A 23,210-nucleotide genomic window follows, 5' to 3' on the forward strand; every position below is an offset into this window, starting at 1 on the left:
AAGCCGGCACTCCCTGGTTGCCCTGAGAGCGAGTGAGTGAATGAACGAGTGAATGAACACTACTTTCCTTACTCTTACTTCCGGTCCCTGGGGGTTGAATGCTAACAAAGGTGGCACTGATAAACTCGGGTACATTTAGAAACAGCTCCTGTCTAAGCGTTTGCCCCAGAGCTGGCAAATGCAGACCCCAGAAGGACAGGCCAAGAGGGTCCTCTGTCCCAGTAGGGGAACAGACAGATTTGTACCCTGGGAGTCTGCAGACCCCAATTCCTAACCCAGTTCTCCTGAGAGATGTAAGTGAATTACTGAATCTTGGACTCTTCATTTTCTCCCTGGTAAAAATTAAGATAATTCTATCTGCCAAGCTCAAGGACAGTCAGGTGAAATAACAGAGATGAAAACTGTCTGTTGACTTCACAGCTGGCAGGTATTTCAAGTTATTAATGGGCTGGGTCGTGCTGAAAATATGGATCTTATGTTTGTCAGTTTGTCCTCCTCACTTATGAACTAAACTACCTTCTCCCCTAGAGAGTCACCGGCAGTAAAATGAATGTTGTCCCTCTCTGGGTTACAAGTTGCTGCTTCTGACGAGCCAGGTGGTGAGTGGTCATGCTCAAGGTTAACCCACAGAGACAGAACACAAATAAAATCATGTCAAGAATCAGAAAATCCAGAGTTTATGTGATCAGGCAAATGAAACATGCAGTGTGTTTCCTGTCCCCATGCCCAAAGCTGCCAAATTCTACAGCCTGCCCGTGAGTGGCCTCCTTCCAGTTCGGTGGCAGCCAGAATCGCTCTGACCCTAGGCAACTTTACTAACCGCCAACTGGGCACAAACCAGGCCAGCTGTGGCACCCGGCCACCTTCGGAAGCACGGGAGAGACTCACTGTTCCCGCCTGAGGAGTAATGGAGTGGTTGCCCTTAGCACTCCCCACAGTTTCCACTCATGTGGTAGGGGATTTCCCACAGTGGCGCACCCGGGGGATCACAGCTGTGAAGTCTCTGTCCACACTAAACTGCCAGTAAAGTGGGGGATTCTTTCACTGTTCAAGTGCCTCCCAGTAAGGACCCAGGGCAGAGTTTTGCATGGGCGTGGTCTCTGGCTTCCCAAGTGGGCAGCGCTTGTTCTCCCAATGCTCTTTTGTGAAGGGGTCTCTGTCCCAGACTGGGAAAGACTGTGTCTTGGCCCCCTTGTCCCCAACACTTGCTGGGTAACAGAGCTAGGTGGGTGTGCAAGGGCAGAGGCACCAGAGGCTGCTATGTGAGCTCAGGTCTGGGCCGCAGAAAGAGAGAGCAGGGCAGTAGCGATGACATAGGTTTTCTAAGAGAAACCAGCACTAAAATTTGTGGTGTTAGATGGAAATTTGTGGCACAGAATAAAGAATATGGCCCTAGAGACAGAGAGACCTGGGTTCAAACCTGGGCTGTATCATCTGTTAACTGTGAGACTTTGGGAAATTTGTATAATGTCTCTGTGCATCAGTTTCCTCCTTTATAAGCTACAGGTTAACAAAAGCATCTTCATACCACTGCTTTAAGGATTTAGCGGGGTAGAGGATTTGGACAGTGTCGATTCTGCTCTCTCTCCTCACCTCCCTGCCAGGTCATCAGGTCTCCGAGTTAGGTGTTGGAAGGGAGCTCCTGCTGCCCTTTCCCTCTTTCCTCTCACTCCCTCAGAGGAGCAGCCATTATCCGACTGGCAAGCTCCTAACAACCGGCAGACCACACCTTCCAGCTGCGGGGCTGGCAAGGCCCACAGGCTGCTCGTGTCAGGGTCTGCCTCTGGCCCCCTTACTGCCCACACCTCTGTTCCAAGGCACCCTCCTGGTGACTCCTTCCCGTTCACAGATGGGAAACCAGGCCCACTGCCCTGTGGGCCCAGGGTCCTGCTGTCTTCTTCCCAGGCTGCAAGTTGGCAATATGCAACCTAGCCCATTCAGAAAACATCTCATCAATAAAGCTATGTTGGTGGGTATTTTGTCTTATCTTAGTTAAATCTATTAAGTAGACCAGAGGGAAGGAGAGCTAAATCTTAGGCAGGGTTTCAGAGTGCTTAGCACTGGAGAGCAACAGTGGTAACACACCGAAAGAACCCTTAGCCAGCCTGCAGCACAGCCCTGCTGCTTCCGCCCTGGCGCACACACGGGATCTGCCTGACTCAGCCCAGTGGGTCTCAAGGGGAGCGGCACTGCCCTCTAGAGGGGGTTTGGAAAAATCCATAAGAGTGCTCAGGTTGTCACCAGGGTTGAGGGACACTGCTGGCATTTAGCAGCACAAGGGAGAAAGACACCAAACACCTTGCAGTGTGCGGGGCAGCCCTGCACAAGGAAGTGTTTCACGTCCCTTGTGGCTTTTAAATATTTCCCCACACATACAGATAGGTTAAAAACTGCTTATGATACGTATTTCTACACATGTATGTGTTTGTACATCTCTCTCTCTATATATGTGTATATTTTTATCTAATATTAGAAGGCATAAGGAAAAGCATGGAAAAAATGGGCAAATATACACCAAGTTATTACGAGTGCTGTACTGGTTGGTTGGGTGGAGTCATGTGGACTTTTTAATAACAACTGAGTTATATATTTCTATTTTGTTTCCTGTTTTTGCAAGGATGTATTACTTTTACTAAGGGAGCAAAACAAATAATACAACAAAAAATGGGGAAAATTTGTTAAGCAGTTTACCAAAAAAAAAAAAAAAAGTCATGTCCTGGAGATACGATATTTAGAAAATAAGTTTATTATATATTAAGCCAATAAAATCAGGTTACCATAAAAAATACCTGCTCATAATTTTCTGAGTCCTGAAACCAAACTACTTTGTATATAAATACGACCTGTGTTTTTGCAGGGTATTAACATGCACTGAATTTTCTAGGAGTTTAATTATTATGACATGGAGAGAAGGGAGTGCAGAATTGTTCACTGTTTAGGAAAACACAGGCCAATGCCACGGGCAGCACCAGAGTCCCCAATACAACAGACACGTGTAGGTCGGCATTTGCAGCCATGACATTGGCAGTGATTCTGAGCACAGGTGTCTGGATCTAACTGTTTCATTACATCCTCCTGTGCAGGCACGCCTGGAAATTTCCTCTCCTTTTTAATATTAGTTCTATTTTATATTTATAGTTCTCTTTTACATTGCAATTAGGGTGTGTATTTGATTTCTAGAAGTTTCTTACATTCTAGAGGAAGCTCACATCAGGGCAGTAACGGGGGCGTTCACTGCAATTGTTTGCTACGAAAAGGACCCGTGGGCACAGACAGGGGTGAAAACCACTGATCTCGCTTCTCGGGTCACAAGGCAATGCCTGCCTCAGCTCCGACTTCCAGGCCCTTGCTTAAACTTTCCAGTCACACAGCAGTCACAGCAGGGGAAGTCTGGAGAAGGATTCTGTTTGTCTCAACACATGATGACAGCTCTAACTTTGTGTAAAACAGGATCTTCATCTCTCTGGGGCAAGGTGGCAGTAAGCAGGGACTTCCCCCTCCACCCCCCACTGTCAGAATGAAGAAAGCTTCTGGTCAGCACAACGACGCAAGCAGAAGCCGGCTGCGCTACTTACAGAGGTCTTCGGTGGTAGCCGGGACAAAGGCGGCCATGGACTCGTACAGGTCATCGTCACAGCCAGGGTTGAGGGAGCACTTCATGAGCAGGTCTGTGGAAAGGTGGGCCATGGACTCATACACGGAGTCAGCCTCCTCCCCTTGCATCAGTTCCTCTTTAATGTGGCTCTTCAGCATGTCCACAGTTTCCTGAAAGAGAACACGGGCCCCACAGGCACACTGAGACACCCTGAGTGGGCTGGCGACCTGCGAAGGAAAGGCTCCCGTGGGTCAGAGAGGCCACTGTGCATGCCTCTCTGTTTCCCAGCAGACTGAAAGCTCCTTGAGGCCAGGCTACAAATCTGTTTTTTTGTTTGTTTTGTGTTTTTTGTTTTCATCTTTGTTTCTTCCCCCTAGTACTAAGCACAGAGTGTTGCACACAGGAGACACTCATTAAATGTCCAATGACCAGATGATGCAGATTCAAGCCTTCATCATGAGCACCTCCTACATGTCGGGTACGACTCTAGGCATCTGGCTGTACATTATACGCCACTTTTTTCACCACTGCTTGAGAAAGATGTACCGCCCCTCTAGTTCACAGATGAGAAAACCAAAGCTCAGAAAAACCCAACACCTTACATTATACACGGGCCTGGAAACCTGGCTTCTGACCTTTCCCCTACACCCTAGTGGATCCTCAAAAGGGAACCAGTGACACGCAAGGATGTGACCCTTACTGACCAGTCACAAGGAAGTTGAAATGGGACCAGCAGGGCTGTGGCTACCGTGTGCTTGCCTTGCGTGCAGGCAGAAGCCCCTCAGGAACCCCATTTGCTAGCCCCCATTCCTTCCAGCAGGCTGCTACAGGGGCCTAATGGTGCACTTCTCCAAAGCGCCCCCCTCAGATTTGTATCCCGTGTGCCAAAGAGGAGAGACTGTCTTGGATGAAGGGCCCTGAAGTCAGGCCAGCTGCCCTCCATCACCCTGTCTCCAGGTGACTGTGAAACCAGAGAGCTGGCTTCTCTGAAACCTCTGCACAACTTTCCTGGTAAGAAACTTTGGCATTTCACAATCCTTATTTCATCATCAACCCACAAAAAATACTCATTTTCATCATCGCTGCCCCAAGAGAGCTAATCTGCTATTGACGCTCCTGTTGGTGTCCTTATGAGACCCAAGGAGGAGGAGCTACAGTGAGTAGGACAACAAGCCCCAGCTTTAGCAGCAAACTGGATTCAAACCCCATGTCCACCCTTCCTAGTGTGTGACTCAAGACACAGTTACTCCACCCTTCTAAGCCTTTTTCCTCATCTGTTAAAGGGAGATAATAATACCATCAACTTCAAAGGATTGTGGTGAGGATCAAATGAGATGATGCATTTGGCAATCAAATAAATTCAATAGATAGTAGTGATTGCTATGAACATAGAATTGTCTTTAATAAAAACTCCTGGCATGGAAATGAAACACTGCATCATATACATTTGTTACTTCAAAGTAAAGCTGAGTAAATACTCCCAGACTGGGAGCACCTTGAGCCTCATTTATGTCAATAATGCCCAAAACAGGCACTCAAGCTATTCTATTCATTCAACATACTTAACCACCCCCCAAACTTTGGGAAGGCCCCCCTCTATGTGCAACATGGAGTCAAATACAGAACAGAGAGTTAAGTTGCTGGGCCAGTGTCAGGCTCACTCCTTTCTGGACATAGAGAGCAAGACAGGATTGCATTTATTGTTCCTTTTGAGGTCAGCGCCCTGTTCCTGAGGCTGAGCTATTAGCTATTCCCACGCCCCCACTGTGAAGCGTGAAGATGGAGGAAAACCAAAAGCAGGTAGAACAGAGTCTGGAAGAGCTGCTGCCTCCAAGACAATGGAAGCAATGCTGGGGCATGGAATAAAGCCTGGCCAGGGGTCAGATCACACTCAAAGAAGGACCGGAAGTCATATGAAATAGAGTGTGGAGTCCAAAACCAGATGAGAAGACAAATCTTATATCTACAGATGAGCAGATATCCCCAGATAAACTGGCCCCCTCTATGTGCAACATGGGTAGTTTATCCCATGTGCAACAGTTTATCCCCAGATAAACTGGGGATATCTACCTTAAGACAGCCAAAGTCTCTGAAAGAGACAGACTGTCAGCAGGTGGGACTTCACAGTCAGGCCCCCTGAAACCTCAGGTGCAGAGCTTTATGGTGTCCTCTGCTAAGGGAGGCACCAATCCTAACACAGTTTGCCTGGGCCTGATGGTGGGCGAGGCAGCTGGAAGCATCCCACTGAGGTGCCTGGGAAGTGGGTGGGAAGGTGACTGGGGAAGAGGAATCAGCATCAAACCTGCAGCAGATTCATTCCACAAACACCTCTTTAAATTCTTTGCAGGTGGACCTCAGTGTTTTACCTACATTGCTTCCTTTCATCCCCAAAAGAGCCTATAGGTAGAACTATTATTATCTGCCTTCTGCATACCAGGAAACTGAGAGAGAGGACACACAATTTGCCCAAAATCATGTGCCTGACAGGTATTGGTGTAGGAACTTGGGCCCAGGTCCCTGTGACTCCAGGGCTCATTTCTTTAGCCCACACATCCCGGCACCACCGGAAGAGGCACACAAGGACATGCTAGAGGTGAAATCCGCCCACATCTTTGATGAAAAGTCCGCCCTAGGACCACACAACACATTCCCAGTCCCAGGGCCTCTCCGCCTTAGCCTTACCACATACTCGTCGATGAACTGCCGCAGGTCCCTGAAGCCATGCTTCTCGGCGATGGTGTTGGGGTAGTGGCCATGCTTGTTGGCCACACTGTACGCTTGTAGGGCTCCCGGGCAGGTGAGCAGCAAGGCAGTGAGGTTCTTCAGTCCATACTTTGCAGCAAAATGCAACAAGGTGGGCAGCTCTTCAGTCCTCTGATCTGAAAAATCAACAAGGAAACCTTAGTGGACAGATAACAGTGAAGGCAGAGGGCAGCCTTGTTCCAGGAGACAAAGCTGGCGAGCCTCGCACGGCAGCCAGCAGGCACTCAGTCAGCCCCTCTTGGTGGATTGACCCAACATCCGACAGCTTCCTCGGGGCATCACTGAAGATTATGCCCTCGCATGACAGAAGAAATGATATGCTAACTAATTAGCAAATCTGGTAATTAATATTCTACCTTCTTTCTCTAAAAGGACCGGAGATCCCCAGGAAATAATACTAACTCAAAATGTACTGATTTTTCTAAAGACTTAAATAGCAGCCACGAAGTACAATGTATTTTGACCTTCTCTGCATATTTCAGTGTACTTTAAAGCAATTGCTTTGTGCTAATTAAAAGAAAGAAGTCCATCTTCATAGCTCTTATTCCCAATTTCATAAAGTATGTCAGGTAATCCTGAGTACGTTACTTAGCCTTTCTATGGACGGGTCTTAGTTTTGAACTAGAAAGTACTTCTAGACAATCTCGTAGGGATCTGGGAGGATCAATATGATGGTATTCAGTAAGTGCCTTGTTTAAAACAGGCTTTAACGTTGCTATTAATGCACGTGAACCCTGGGAGGTGCGTTAACCTCTGGTTTGTGAAAGACAAAGTTGGCTTGAGAATCACTGGTCCCCCGCGACCTCCTCTACCTACTAACATCTGAATGCAGCAAGTTAAATTTGACCAAGAAAATAGACACGTTTGTTGTACAGTGGAGGCAAATATTTTGTCTTATTTTTATAAAAGTTGATTTCTAAACCCGAGTGATACATATACATATAGAAAGATAAATACATATATGTATTGATACATACATGTATAGTTTCTATATATTTTATATGTGTATATATGTATGTACACACATATTTGTGTATAAATATATATTAATATATTTTATATTATATTTTATAATATATATTTATGTATAAATATATTTTTTTTAATAGGACAAACCTAGCTCCTTGGAAAGAAGGGTCCGAAAATATCCCCAGGACCCTGCATTGTCAGGCTGACAGACTCCCTCCTGAGCCCCAAGTTGAAGAACAGAGAATATTAACACCTGCTGAAAGTGATGCAAGGACATTCCACAGCAGAAAAATGGGGGCAGGCAACAGGAGACTGGCCCCAGGAGAAGGATTTGAAGGTAGTATAACCTCATCCTATGGCTCTGTTAGGCTATGAAAGGATGGAACCCAAGCAGAGGAAATCGGGAAGCGGGTCCCACCGGGCAGTGTAACTATGGTACAAAGGAAGAGTGGTGTCCACGGAAGCAAATAACAGGCATCCTATCCAGCGTGCCAAGCACCACCCCCATGCAAATGGTTCTCCTAGTTCCAGCCATGTCGCGTGTGCACGCAAGTCTGCTCCTCTCTCACCAAACAAATATTTGTTTCAAGCCTCCAGTGAACCACTCAGCTATAGCCTCAGCCCTCACTGAGCTAGCAGAGAACACAGACACAGCTGAGGAGCCCTAGGGCAGTGGGTACCCAACATGCTGGGGGAGCCTGCAGCATGTAGGCGGAACCAACTGGGGGTTGGAGATGATCTTCCAAAGAAGTGCAACCGAAGCTGCTGCAGGGGGGCAAAGAGAAGTTAGCCAGGTACATGGCAACCAAGAAGGGGAGGCAGAACTGTACTCCCAAGAGTCCGGGTGGCAAGAGGCAGGGTGGAATTTTCATTAGGCGACAGGAGTCCATACCTGCTGCAGAGCAGAGCACAGAAACCAAGGGAGAGTGGAGAGAGACGAGAGCAGAAAGGCAGCAGGAGCCCTTGGGAAGCACTCTGCAAACAGGTTAAGGAGTTTGGACTTTACAAAGGGTTTTTAGTAAGGAGCTGAGGTACTCAGATTTATAATTGAGAAAAACCTCTGGCTAGCCAGTAAAGAATGATTCCTTCTCAAAGGAGGGGCTGTGGAGCAGGAACCAGGAGCAGCATGTAGGGGTTGACTGGACGCTGAAAGGGCAACCTAGAACCCACCCACGGACGGCCCCCTGAGGCCAGGGCTGCTGACTCACTTGTCATCATGTCTTCCTCTTCCAACTGGTTGATCCCGAAGAGGTGCAGCCCACTTGCAGGGATGTTGTTCTTCAGGGACTCAGTCAGCAGTTTATCGAGGGTTTCTGTGTTGTAGGGCACAATTTTAAAGGCCTGAACACAAAAGTGAAGATAGTCAGATTTTAAAACCAACCTGTCTCCCACCCAGCAGATCAACCATGGGCAGGAATTCCATGCCCAGAACACCCAGGTTTCCTTTCAAATCCTCACCTGACACATGAACTCCACAGGGTTCGCAGCACTGGACAATAAATTCCCGATTTCTTCCATGTCGGTGTAATAGCTTACAGTGGCTTCGCACACCACTAAATCCCCGGAATATATTTTGAGAAAGACATTCCCAGAGGAAAGGTCTGGAAGAACAAGTGTCCAGGGAAAAGTGTTTATGGACTAATCTTAATGGTGAAGAAATTCATTGAGGGCTGGAAGAAAGATCTGGAAGGTGAGCTGGCGATGGGGAAGCGAGGGAAAGGGCAGAAATAGAAGATGAGCAGACTAAGCGGCATGTGGCAGAGCTCTGAGTCAGAGGAATTGTTCTCATTGGGTCTGAAATTTAATTTTTGAATGTTTTTCATGTTGTGTGACCAGGGCTGCCATAAACAGGGAGAAGAGTTGAATTTAAAGCACTTTCTACAGAGGCCAGTGGTTGCCAGAAGGTGGACCCTGGCAGGTGCAACCCCGCACTCCCACCACATCAGGCCAGTAGAACTGATTCACTACTCTGCTGTTACTACGTCACGCTCTCCCTGCATGCTCTCTTCTGTACCACAGGAAGGGGTTTTGAGGGGAAAAGAAAAAATTAAAAATATACCAACCACAAAGATTCGATTCACAAAAGAGGAAATGCAACAAGTAGAGAACATGGAAAAATATTCAACCCCACTAGTAATCAAAGAAATGCAAATTAAAACAATGGGTTACTTTTAAAAACATCAAATGAGCAAAAATATTTAAAATGCTAACACCTAGCGTTGGCCTTGTGTTGGCGATGGAATAGCAAATAAACTTGACAGTAGCAGTATTTCAGAGAGCAATTAAGCACCATTTTCCAGGATCCTTAAAAACACCTATTGTTTCAGGGGTTCCATCTTGAAGAAATAATCCTAAATACAAAAGGGGGAAAAAAACCCCTGCTAGCATAAGGATGCTCAATATATCACGATTTAAAATAATAAGAAATCAGAAATTACATAAATATGCAACAATGAGGAAATGAAAAATTAAAAGATAAGACTTCTTTTCAACTGAATATCATGCAGCATTAAAAATTATAGTTATAAGATACAAGTCCAACACAAGGAACTGGTTTTATGAACTGTGGTACATCTATACAATGGATCACCTTGCAACCAGTAAGCATCATGTTGTAAAAGAATATTTATTCATGTGAGAAAACACTCAGAGGTATTTTCTAGGCAATGAAAGTGGGCTATGAGACAGGAGGAAGCCATGTACACAGATGTGGAAAAATACAGAAACCAGTGATTTCCCGTGAGGTGGGCATATGGGTAGCTTTCTATTTACTTTCATTTATGGGTATTCTATTCTTTAAATTTTCTGTACTGAACATACATTACTTTTGTAATGTAATGTATGTAAACAGAAAAAAATGTGTTATAAAAAATGAAAAGAAAAAATGTGTTATAAAATGCAAAGTTACAAAGCCCACGTAACACCATGGGGGTAAAGGTGTGGAGAGAGAATAAATATAAGATTACACAAAGAGAAACAGACTATCAAGTCATAGATACTAGTGAAAGAACTATGTTTCCAAAAAATGTGAGCAAAGGCCCAAAAGACTGAATGGTAGTCTGATGACTTTTTTTCTTGGCTTTCCTCTAATATCCAGAATTTTTTAATATATGAACTTTATAATAATATAGCCATTTTTTCCCATCATGCATAGATGCTTCTACCATTCCTTTCCAAATCCAAATCGCGGCTGTCACTTTGCTCACTGCTGCGTCAAGGCAGGACACGTAGAAGAAAGCAAGAGGGGCCTCCACCCTAACAGGATGCGGACTTCCTGGAGGGGCCTGGGGCTACTCACTGGGCGCCTTCACGGACACGGTGTACTCATTCTCCAGCCTGGCTTCCACCCTTACTGAGGGAGAATCCTCTGGGAAAAACTCTGCTTCCGTCCTCACTCTCTCGTCCAGCTTACATCTTCCAATGACGTAGACCGTGGTTTCCACCTGGAAAGGACACCAGTCATCATCCCCGCCCCCTGCTGCGGCTCCTGCCAGGGGGCCTGAGCCAGAGAGGCTCCAGCTCCCTCGGCCCCAGCCTTATTAAGGGAAGCTGTTCTAGAGTGGGGCTGGGTGAGGGGTGGGGAGGGGGCTCTGTAGTCCAGGGCCGGGCAGCCACTGTTTGCTGCGGGTCCCGATGACACCAGTTACAAAAACCAGGAGTAAACATTTATAAACCGTTATGATAATTTGATGGAGTAATCTTATATATGTTGAACCTAATAGTAATAATTTTTAAAACTAGGTCTTATATTTTACCTGTCTTATTATTTCATTTGTATAGCATTCCTTTTTTATTGTATTTGATAAAAGCATCAGTCCATCAGGCCCCCCGGACCCACTGAAGCAGAATCTGCATTTCACCGAGACCCTGGCTGACCCGTGCCCCTTACGGCGTGAGAGACACCAGCCTAGAGCAGCTATCTTGTTCTGTAGCTGAATGCTGTTCTCAGAAGGACAAAAATAACTTTCTGGAGGGTTAATTTTCCAAAGGCACTGAGCAATCTGCATAGCTCTTTTGCATTGCTTTAAGATCTCTTGCCAAGCTGGCCAAATGGAATTATCTTGTTTTACTGTGCTGGGGGAATGGTCCTCCAAGGCAATGCACTGGTAAAGATATAGGCCTCCTTAAAAAAAAAAAAAACATGAAAAGATGTTTCTGGCCAAAGCTAATCCCCATATGTTCACCCTAAGATTCTGCTATAAAGTCCTTATACTGCCCTTCATGACAATGGCTGTAATTTCACAGCAGATGAGGGAGGGGCACAATCCTGGCTCCTGGGGGCCTCTGAGGCTGAATGTGAATGTGTTTGTGGTTAACCTGACTCTTGCTGCAAGCCCAGCCCTGTCCCACCTGCTCCTTCTCGCAGGGAGTGCGGGGAGCCAACAGAACGAGTGTGTCTCTTCAATGGACAGTCAGGATCCAATCCCAACCCCGCTGCCCCAGGACCCAGAGACCTCGGGTAGACAACACCGAGTATCCCGGGTGAGTGGAAGCCAGAATGGGAGAAGGAATGAAAGCCTGGAGGATCAGGGAGGCATGGGAAAGGCATTGTTCTTTAGTTCCAACCCTCCCCACCACCCCGACAGGCACCCACCAGCCCCATCACCCCACCAGGATGAGAGGCAGGAGGGAGTATGGAGCGGACTGGGAGATGCATGCTCCGTCTAAGGGCTGCCTGGCCCAGCCAGCATCTCAGGCTTAGCCTGCATCTCAGGCTTGGCATTACCAGATTCTGATTCAAAAAAAGTTGGAAACACAGATTCTCAGGCCTAACTTATAAAACACTGAGCGGTCCAAAACAAACGTGTCTGGCTTCAATCCAGCCCAAAGCAGCAGTGTGTTGGCCTCATGTGGGGAGTCCTTGCCTTGACTTCAGGCAGCGCGAGAAACCACTCAATAGGTCAGAGAAATTAGTCGTCCCCATTGCCACAGCCCTTCTACCCTCTTGTCTCAAGGGGCCCGGAGTGGCAAACTTAGCAAAGGGCTTGTGTCTGCAGGGAAGCATTTTGCTGCTCTAAACTGATATCACACGTTCATCATGTTATTTGTGAGAAACCATGGGAGGATTTAAGTGACAGTGGCCCTCCCCACAGGCAAGTCGCCTGTTAACTTAAGTCTCACCACAATATGAATATCACCATAAAATGATATTCATATTATGCTTAGGCATCAATCTTATTCCTTTAGCAAGCAATGTTTGCCAGCAAGTTGAAGCCGCCAAGCTCCATAGCACTCCTTTGGGCCATGCCGGTGGCCAGTGGACAGAAAAGCAAGCTCTCAAAACACCTCGAATTTCCTTCCCCCGAGCACTACGCAGGAACAGAGCTGGGCCTCTGACTCCACAGGTGACACGAGTGAATAGTAAAGCTCGTGTCTGCTGGTCTCCCACGTGTTCTAAGTTTTGGATCCATGAACTAAAGGTCTTACATTGATAGCACATATATTCCTGGGCTTGTCTCTCTTTGATGAAAAGAAGTGAGGTGTGCCCGAGACCCAGATACTGGGAATCCCAGGGCAGCTACTGTATGGGAGAAACCCCACAAGAAGGCTGGGATTACACCGAGGTGCCATAGGAGAACCCAGCTCCCTCTGCTCCGACAAATGCATCTGCTGAGAAGTCTGAAAGCCCTTGCTCTGGCATCGGTCCACCAGCCCCAGAAGTGCCTACCCCACAGCGAATGCGGTCTGGCTGCACCACCATCAGGTTCCCAGGTGAAGTCTCCAGTGGCAGGCTCTGCTGCTTCGAGTAGGGCAGGACCTTCTCGTCCTCAGTCTCAGTGTCGGTGACCGAGTCACAGCCAGAATCTATGAAGCAGAGAATGCCGTTGAATGGGACAGAAGGAAGGAGAACTGATGGGTATGTTCCATACCATGAAAACCCCAAATATTACCAAATAGGAAATGGCTCTGAATGTTAAACAAATACAAACTGACGGGAGTGACTCAGGAAATCATGAAAGAGGACCTAATGGGGAAAAGCCAACCACCATGTAGGCCACAGGGTAGGGTGACAGTAAGAGGGTGATGTGGAGGAAAGTCTGAGGCAGGCTGCTGTCTGAGGCTGGCACATCTAGTCTCGGCCAATAGGCTTCTGGCAGCCTCACCTCTACACTTCTTGTAGGGCTGGCCTTGGCGGTTGTGAAGAAAAGAGGTGCCTTCTTCTTGGGCAGGGGCAAGAACGAGCGGTCCACTTACAGGTCATCTTTTGAACATCAAGTAAAACCTGTGCTGTCCTGGAAGCCATGATTCCTCAGGGTCATGGTTAGGCCAATGTACCCCCTCCAGAGCAACAGTGAAAAGCAATCATTGTCAGCAAATCGGAGATCGGTATAACTGAGTTCCAGATCAGTACCACAGCCAACACCTCTATTGCAGAAAGACTAGAGCATGCACAGATTCAGAACAGGTGAGCAGGGTGTGTAGATGTGTGGGCCGTGGCACCACGAGGTGATGCTGAGATGGTGTAAGTGGAACCTGCCAGAACTGTAAGGCAGGGGCTCTTCGCCAGGATCCATCCACTGCTAGGCTACCTGTGTGCAAGATTCTGTGTGTGCATGTGTGTGTGTGTTTGCCTAGACTTCTCCGGAGGTAGTTCAAAGATTTAATCAGATCCTCGAAGAGAGACAAATGGTCAAGAATGGTTAAGAGGAGAGGGGAGGTTCATTGTTCCTTTCTTGGGCTTGCTCTTCTGCATTCCTGAACCACTTAGAGAGCCAGCCAAGTGTGGTAGGCACTGAGAGGATATGAGGGTGAGTCAGATATCACTCCTTTCTTCATAGACCCTGCAATCTTAAAGGGTGGCTGGGTGAGAGGTCAGGGTTGACTTGGCTGATTCTTACAGGGCGGCCTCCCAGGGAAGGAGCTGGCTTCCTACGGAGCTCATGGTGATCAGTCCTGGTAGAAGGCTAGGACAGCTGGTGGATCAGTTCACTGAAATGTCCCCACAGAAAGCTGTAACCACAGGCTTACACCCTAGAGCCCAGTTCATGCCAGCAGAGAGGCTGTGCTCCCATAGTCTTGAAGGCTGAGGTGGTGGGGAGCAGAGCTAGGGACAAGGTCCTAGGCAAGGATCCCTAAGACCTGCTTAGGCTGGGGGAGGGGCTGAGGCTTCCCATTCCTGTCCTAGGAAAAAAGCTGTGCTGACGGATGTCTACTCACGACCCCAGAGCATGATGGGCACTGAGACACGCAGTCTTGCTGCTCCTCCCTCTCTGTGTTTTCTCCCAAGATGCATTATTCCAGGAGGCCAGGCTGAGTGAGTCTGGTCTCTGATCTTATTTGTGCAACAAGAATCCAGGCAGAATTCAGGGCTAAGAGATGGGGCAAAGGACCCTGGGAGTTCCAAGGTGGGTAACACTGTTATTTTGCTAGGCACCAGAGCCATTGTTTTCCTACATCTCTCCTTTCCTTTCCATTCCCACTGGCTCCCCTCACTCAGTGCTAATGGCCCCTGCAAAGGCTAAATGCAGACCTCTCCCACCTCCCTGCTCTCCAAGCCAAGGCAACTGAAGGCTGCCATTCTCTCTGCTGGATCTGCCCTTTCCCACACCCTTCTCTCCTTGATCAGTTACTTTTAAAACATTTAGGGCCCATCCCCAGGGACTGAGCCACACATGCTGCCCAAGCAACCCCCATTCGTCATGGAGCCTGTGAATGAAAGAGCCAAAAGATCAGGGATAATGAATATCTTTCTTCATAATAATTACATACTATCACATCAAGCTTCAATTTTTTATTATTAGATGCCTGAACATCCCATTTTTTCCTTTCTGAGGTTCTTCCTGAATGGGAAAATAACCCCACTGATTTAAAACATTCAATCAGTTACTTTAAAACTGCAAAAAAACTGCCCAAAATTATTTATTGGTCCAGAATTATTAACTCGCTCTCTTGCTGACTACCTACTCTAATTTATTATACAGGCGTCCTCTCCTTGGGATAGACCCACGGGACAATCCACCATTGCTTCAAAAAAGAAAAACCTCCTAATTTCTTCCAAATTGCTGACCCATTCATCTGTTGGCCGCAGAGTGAAAGCTCTAGTAAATATAATTAATAAAAGAATAGAGAAAACATAAATAAGCCAAATGAGAAAAAGATGAAAACGACAGATACGATGAATTTCTAGAAACACACTGAGGTGAACCCTCTGTGCTAAGATTTTGAAAATTTCAATATAATTTTTATAGATAAATATACATTACCAATATTATCTCAAAATACATAGAAAACCTAAGTAAATCAACAATCATGAAAAAAAACCTTCCTCAATTTTCAAATAAAGCTACATATCCTTTCTTGCATTTTTTTAAATTGTCATTGCAAACACGTTCTTCTTTATGATATTCAATTTTCCTATCTAAGGAAATTCTATTTATGTAGGTATTATGTCTCCAACTAAAGTTTAAAAACAATCCAGGTAGTCCTGCATTATATTGAAGCCATAAAAACTTAAACAGAGCAGTTAAATACAATGAACAGCCCACAAACCAAGCTTCATTCTCATAAAAACAACAGTGTGTGATGAAGAAAGCACTAAAAACCAGCACAGGATGAAGAAAATGTTTGGTGAGAAGGACAACTCAGCCGACCACGGTGCTGCAGAAACTTGAGCTGCTTGGGTTGGGGGTGGAGGGCATGGAGCGGGTGGAGGGACTAGTTAGAATCTTCCTAAATCTCATGAACTCCAAAGTTAAATTGAGATCAATTATAGATTAACATAAAAATAAAATTTAAAAATTTTAAATTTTAAATAAAATAAATTTTAAAAATTAAAAAGATGAAAATGTAGATGAAACTTTTATCATTGGTTTGGGAAAAGATTTGTTAATCTTAACCAAATGAAGAAATACAACCCAAACAAGCAATAGAGTTGATGGCATGAATTTAAAACTTCAGTAAATAAAAACTTAAAAACTAAATCGTAATGCTTATAGAAGCATTAGGCATAACCACCAAAAGGTGGGAACAACCCAGATGTCCACCAACTGATGAAATGTATTATTCAGCCATAAAAAGGAAGAAAATATTGAAATATGCTACAACAGGGGTGAATACTGTACACATGGTACAGAGTGAAAGAGGCCAGCCACAGAAAAACACATGTCATATGATCCCGAACACATGAAATGTCTGAAACAGGCCAGTCTACAGGGACGGAAAGCAGGTTAGCGGCTGCTGGGGGACTTGGGGGCGGGCAGGTGGGGGGGATGCGGCGAGGCCAGGGAGGGAAAGCTGAAGGACACGGAGTTTCTTCTGAGGTGATGAAAATATTCTAGACTTAACTGTGGCAATAGTTGCACAAGCCTGTGACTGTACAAAAAGAAAAAAATCATTGAACTGTATACTTTAAATGGGTAAATTGTATGTTATATAAATTATACCTCAGTACAACTGTTACCCAAAAAATCCTCCGGCAAATCAGAAACTGGGTAACATCTGAGACAAATATGCCAACGGGCTGATCTCCTTTATATTAAGGAGTTGGGGAAATCTCTGTAGAAACACCCAAAGCCCAATAAGGAGATAATCCACAAAGGAAGAAATATAATTACCTCCCATCAAAGAAAATGTACACATATCATTCATTATCACCAACCACCATGGAATTACAAGTAAATAAAAATAACATACTGTTATTTTACCTTTTCAAATAGGAAATGTTTGAAGCTGAGGGAGGACAGATACCCTTATTTGCTGTTGAGGAAAGCAGAAACTCGCATGACCTTTCTGGAAAGCCACGTGTCCATATACTGAGAAAGAGAAAGCCTTTAAAATGTTCATACCTTTGGCCACATAATTCAACTTCTAAAAATCTCTCTTAAGGACAAAAATAAATGTTCAAAATGTAGACAAAGGTAATGAACCAAGATGTCTGCTAAATCATTCTTTGCATCAGTGAAAATCAGAAAATAACCTAACTGATGAAAAAAATATTAAAAATATTATTTTCAAAGAGTTTTAGGTAAAAGCTTATGACATTAATGTGAAACAAAAAATTAGGATATAAAATCACACACCTTAGAGCATAGGATCTCAATGATATAAAGAAAACTTGGATTTTAAGAGGCCAGAAGAAAATGTGCAGTTGGATGGTGCATGGCCCTTCCCTCCCTCCCTCCCTCTCTTCTCCCTCCCTTCCAACCTTTCGTGTGTTTTCATATTTACCCCAGTGAGAAAGCACTTTGATAATGAGGGTGGGGTGAGGAGAAAGAGAGTTACTGAATGTTGGCTAATTATTTCACCAGCTTGGCATAAATGAGATCGATCCTAATAGTGCAGCCCTTGACAGATACTCCCCAGAGCTCTGACGGGCCGTGTAAACACTGCCTTGTAGCAGGTCTGTTCTTTCAGTGCCCTTAGGTGGCCACCAGCAGCTAATGCACTTCAGAAAGCCAGGCAGAATGCCACTCACTCTGCGGGGTGGTTCTGGTGGTGCTGATTGACAACACCATCACTTCCGCTCCTCCCAGCCACATCGGCCTCTTCGACAGCACACCGCAGACTGGGCTGGGGTCCAACCACTTCAGCAGATTCAGTTTCCTCCAAAGGAAACGCCAGCCCAGACATAAGCGAAACTCATCTGACAGAGTGAGGTGGCCCCAGACTTTCTTACTTAAACATGTACGCCCCTCTTCACCCCCTCACCACCTTGAAGATAACACCACCTTTGCTGTCCTGAGACTTAAAAAGTAACTTTGAGTGAAGGCACTCTGAAAACCCCAAGGATTCTCCCCAATATCAGGTATTATTAAGACACCAATAGTATACTCACTGCTTTAAAATTTAACAATATACCCTTGGCCTTAATGAGGTCTAGAAACACTGTGAAGAAATTATGGAAAAAGACTTTCTTTGTGCATTTGGCTCCCCAGAATGTCATCTGTAAAGGACCCCTAGAATCCAGAGGCAGGAAAAGTTTGTCTCTTCAGAGAACTTGGCTGCTTTCTTTTGACAATAAGAATACATTAACATGGTGTGTTTCGCCTTTTGCCCCTGCTGCCAGGCAGGCAGCTCAGTGACAATTTGGTTCTTAACTGCTCTTATGCTCTCATCTGGGTCCTTGGTCTTGCTTATTTCTCTTTTTTTAATATTATGTTTAATATTGGAGCCTGGTGCAAATACTTTGGGGATCTAGGCAGGATGTGAATCATTATTTCTCAAACTGACCAAAGGTCCTCAGAAATAGTCCGTATAAGAATCTGTGCTTGGGCTTTTCATTAGATAATAAGACCATTAAAATGGGGTGCAAGGGCAAAGATAGTTCAGACTGTCTGGGTGACCACGTCACAACTGGGTCCTGCCCCAGGACTGTGGTGCCTGTGTGTGCGCGCGATCATTTTGCAGCTAAGGCCACGCTGTGCTCAAAGTCAGGGACCAATGAGGAAAGAAGAGGGGGCAGGGTGATATCTGGATGAGGCATGTGTGACAAGTGAATTCAAGGTTTCCCACACACTACTTCATACAGGGAACTGTGGGGGGAGAGCCAAGTCCCCAAACACAACCCCTGCACCCGACCAAAGGTGTGAGCACTACAGCCCGTGCCACGTTCCAATGCCGCGTGGATAAGCCAGCATCATCTAGGACACGGATGTGGTCAGTTTGCCTTTTATTTTATGCCTGTATCTGTATCTTGCTTGTTTTGCTTTCAGAGTTGGGAAGGAACAATAAGCATAAGAAGTTGAATATGTGTATACATGGTAAACAACGTCATAAGAATCTGTCAGCAACTGAAGGACATTTTGTTTTCCTTTACAAAGGAGTCTACATTATTTGGATCTCAAAAAAAAATATGAATTTTAAATAAAATGAACATATGTATGCACCTGGATTCACAACCAGCCACATGAAGCCAGCATACTAGGTAAGGAGACTGGCGACAAACTCCTTACATTACTAATACTGATAACAATAAAAGTTACCATTTATTGAATATTGTGATGACTGCTTAATAGTCTTAATCTCACTTAATCCTCACAACATCCCTGTGATATAGAAATCAACATCCTATTCCCATTTCATAGAAAGAAACACTGTGTCTGAAGGATCAAAGTAACCTGGTCAAGGTCATGTACCAAGTAACAAGGGAAAGAGCAGGAACTTGCCCCACGTGTCTGTGACCAGCCTCCTTGGTGGATGTGGTCCAGGGCAGGAAGCAGCGTCACTTGCTATTCCTGGTCTGCTGGGGTTGTGACTGCAGTTCATGAGACGCGTGGTTTTTCACTAACCAACGCCTGGTGCTGCTGCCTTGTTCTGAGCAAAGCCACCTTGGTTAGGGATACTGGGACCCACCATCAGGGCCAATGAGCATATCCCAACAATGGGGTTTAAGTCAAGAGACACGGAATGCCAACTGGTCCAGCTAGGGTCCCACATGCTGGAGGGGTCTCTGACCCAAGGCCGCACTTTCTTACTTTCCAATCACCTTGTCAGACTGCAGTGCTTCCTGTCTCTGTCCCACAGGCTGCACTATGGTGTTCTGACAGCCTGTGGGAGGCGTAAGGTAAGGAGAACAAAAGAATGGCATGTGCTGATTTTGGACAGCTTTTTTCAGAGTACACAGGCAAACTTCTCTTTTAAGGGTATGCTAAGCTTTGGGGAAAGTATAAACAAGGAATGTTCTTAAAAACAACCACATTTGCCATTTGCTGAGCAATGCAAAATCCTTAACATATATGATTCCATGTTATCACAACTGAGAAACTAGTAATTCTGCCCATTTCACAGATGAGAAAACTATGGCACTAAAATTTAGGTAGGTTACCTAAGTCATACAGTACACGCTGTACGGAAATTTCACCTCCAAATCCACGCTCTCTGAACTCTGACAGTGTTTCCCACACTGTGGGCCATGCACCCTCATGGTACAGGAAGTGATTCGAAAGTGTACAGCAAACATTCAGTGACACTGAGCCACACTGTGAAAAAGCAGTTCCCTTTCGTTTCTTTTGATCCCACTTATACCAAGAAAAAAGACTTCACTTGAGGAGGGTGCTTTTAACACCTCTTTAACGACCGTACCTCCCTTTGCACCACAGAGAGAACACGGCCAGCAAGCCCACAGGCTTCTGTAGGCTTGAGTATCTAATGAAAATTACAATAATATACTGTTTAGTTTCCATTGTTTTATTTTTATAGTTACCTTCTTTCTATATCAAGAGATGCTGGTGTTTCATTTATAGTGCCAGTTTCCTTTTAAAATAAATTTACTTAAATAAAAAACACAAGTTGACTTAATGGAAATATTATAAATAGTATAACGGAAAAATTATAGAAATAGTGGTGATTGTTGTACAACATTGTGAATATAATTAATGTCACTGACTAGTATACTTAAAAATTGATAATGTAATACACTCCCCCCAAATCCATTGAGCTATATACTTTAAATGGGTAAATTTCATGGCATATAAATTATATGTCAATAAAGCTGTTTTAAAATGTAAGCCAAAACTATGTTGATAATTTTCATATGACTGAAGTTTGAGAAAACCTGAACCATGCTATACTGCTGTGTTTTGGTGAGCTAAATTTATTAGTGATTTTTAAAAATAGGATAAAGTGAAGGTGGAAAGGGGAAAAAAAGCCTGTATCATAAACATGTCAATTTATTTTCTCTGAACTTCGAATGCCAAGGAAAAAGGAAGTAAACAGAGAAGAAAATTAAGGAGGTAAATTTCAACAGAGAATTCTTCACCAATTTAGCCCCAAATGGAATGAAACGGAAGTGGTCATTGGGATCAGACAGCAAAACATGGTGTCTGTTGGCTGGAATGAAGTAGGAAGGGGTCACTATTTTGTGTCCAGAATTTCTAGGGTGGCCGATAAGAGAGAGAGTGAGGAAGAGCCGAGATTCCCTGGGAGAATGCAGAAATGCACTGACAGGCAACCTAGGCAGTGAGGCCCACAGAAGAAAGGGGCCGTGTGCCCTCCCCATTCGCATCCTGGGTCCAGGACCCACATTGAACATTTAACAGCTGGGACAGGAATATAGAAAGTTCTGAGGTCTGAGAAACTTCCACAGGCTGATCCACTCAGGATAAAATTTCTCCTCTACTGATTCCCACCTTTATCTAGGCCACAAGGATGAAATCATAAAACACTTTCTCAAAGCCCAACATATAATGTGCTGAAATGAGCTTTCTCATCGCCTAGCAAGTGTCTGTTGAATGACATGCATCCCACAGGGGATCCCAAGAGTGTGTCCACTTTAGTCTTGGCCTTATGGAGGTTACAAATGAACTGAGAAGATGAGGCCCCACTTTAAAGAACTGAGAGCTATAGCCCTGGCCAGAGTGGCTCAGTGGTTGGAGCATCGCCCCATAACCAAAAAGTTGTGGGTTTGATTCCTGGTCCCAGCACAGATACCTAGTCTAGGTGTGTGCAAAGGCAACCAGCTGATGCTTCTCTTGCAGCAATGTTTCTCTCTCTCCCTTCAAAAAAAACAAATGAAAATGTCCTCAGGTGAATATAAGAAAAGTAAAATAAAATAAAATTTAAAAACTAAGAACTATGTGATACCTTCCCCACAAGCACTAACCTGTGTGATGAGACCATAAATGCCACTATTTATGGAGTGAGTTATGTTTTAAGTATTTAGAAAGTGCTGGCATAGAGGTTTTGAGAAATTGAGAAAGACTTCCTCAAGGATAAAGAAGACAAGTTAACTTACTTTAATTAAGTTAAACTGCATTTGGGTACTGAGGTTACCCTTTTGTGAAAAAGGTATCTTTTTCATTTAAGTTAATAAAATAGTCCATAATTGTTTTTTTTATTTTTCCCATCGCCATTTATCCCCCCATACCTTCTTCCACCTCCACCCAATCCCCTCCCCTCTACGCATTTCTTTATTCCCTCAACAAATATTTGTTGCCTATCAATAAATAACAAACTGCCTAGCCCACCCCCAAGAAATGTTAGGGTAAGAAAATCCCTGGTCTCACTAATTTGGGGGGACCACACAAGAGAGAAACAGCTTCTTTCTAACTTCCAGAAACAAATAAGGACAGAAACAAGTTTAAAACAAGACCTGATGGGAAATCAGCAGAGATTTATAAAACACAGTTTATGGCCACCAGAAAATCAAAGAAGGAAGGCCATCCCACAGCAGCGACAAGCAAGACCTGGACAGGCACAGAGAACACCGACATGAGGTCCGGAAGGCTGGGCCGGCAGAGGCACAGGCGTGATTCAGGGCACAGGGGCATGTGGGCAAATGATCTGCTTGGGCTACTGGCAGCCAAGTGGGGGGCACCTTCTACATTGGGGGGCGGGTCAGAGGGGCAGGAGAGTCTCAGTATCAGAGAGAACCCTGAATACCATTCAAGGAGTTTGGACTTTTTATTGAAGACCTGTCAGCAAAGAGGATTCATGAAGAACAGGAAAGTCTATAAAATATAAATTTAAATGTATTTTTATTTTTTAAAGGTTGAAGAATTTTCTTTGCTTGTTTTTGAAATAATTCCAGACATACAAATAGAATACCTCAGCTCTTTTATAAATCTGAGTCAGAATTGAGAAGGGGAGCAGCTGACCACCCGTCACACCCTGAGCGAGCAGTGTCTCTGAATATCTAGAACAACATAAACTAGCGGCTAACAAAGTGTTACCAAGCCAACATCCTGCTCTCTCTGCTTTCATGAGTAAACAAGAAGCTATAATTAACCCGATGTCCGAAACTGTACCACGAGCATGGTCCACAGAATGCTTAGAAAAATGGTTCTTAAGTAGATTAAACATTTCTCCTACCACGTATCTTGTTTACACCAGCCAGTAGTGAAGAAAATCAATTGGACATAAATACTGCAAAATGAGTTACAAATAAAAAAAAAGACTGAGAAAAAAAAAAAAAGAAAATCACTGTCATGTCCATTACTGTGTGCTT

At 44.9% G+C, this 23,210-nt stretch overlaps 1 protein-coding gene across 1 annotated transcript in view; it reads right to left on the minus strand.

Annotated features, from left to right (window-relative positions):
- PIK3AP1 (phosphoinositide-3-kinase adaptor protein 1) overlaps nucleotides 1-23,210 on the minus strand; it is a 95,906-nt gene that overhangs the window by 32,514 nt on the left and 40,182 nt on the right. The window contains exons 3-8 of the mRNA XM_028513545.2: nucleotides 12,996-13,132; nucleotides 10,626-10,770; nucleotides 8,786-8,928; nucleotides 8,536-8,668; nucleotides 6,278-6,474; nucleotides 3,576-3,765 (exon numbers count right to left, since the gene is read on the minus strand). Coding sequence (XP_028369346.1) covers nucleotides 3,576-3,765; nucleotides 6,278-6,474; nucleotides 8,536-8,668; nucleotides 8,786-8,928; nucleotides 10,626-10,770; nucleotides 12,996-13,132 — 945 coding nt within the window. The remainder of the gene's footprint in view (nucleotides 1-3,575; nucleotides 3,766-6,277; nucleotides 6,475-8,535; nucleotides 8,669-8,785; nucleotides 8,929-10,625; nucleotides 10,771-12,995; nucleotides 13,133-23,210) is intronic.

The sequence above is a fragment of the Phyllostomus discolor genome, chromosome 5 (assembly GCF_004126475.2).
Source record: "Phyllostomus discolor isolate MPI-MPIP mPhyDis1 chromosome 5, mPhyDis1.pri.v3, whole genome shotgun sequence".
NCBI classification, from domain to species: domain Eukaryota; kingdom Metazoa; phylum Chordata; class Mammalia; order Chiroptera; family Phyllostomidae; genus Phyllostomus; species Phyllostomus discolor.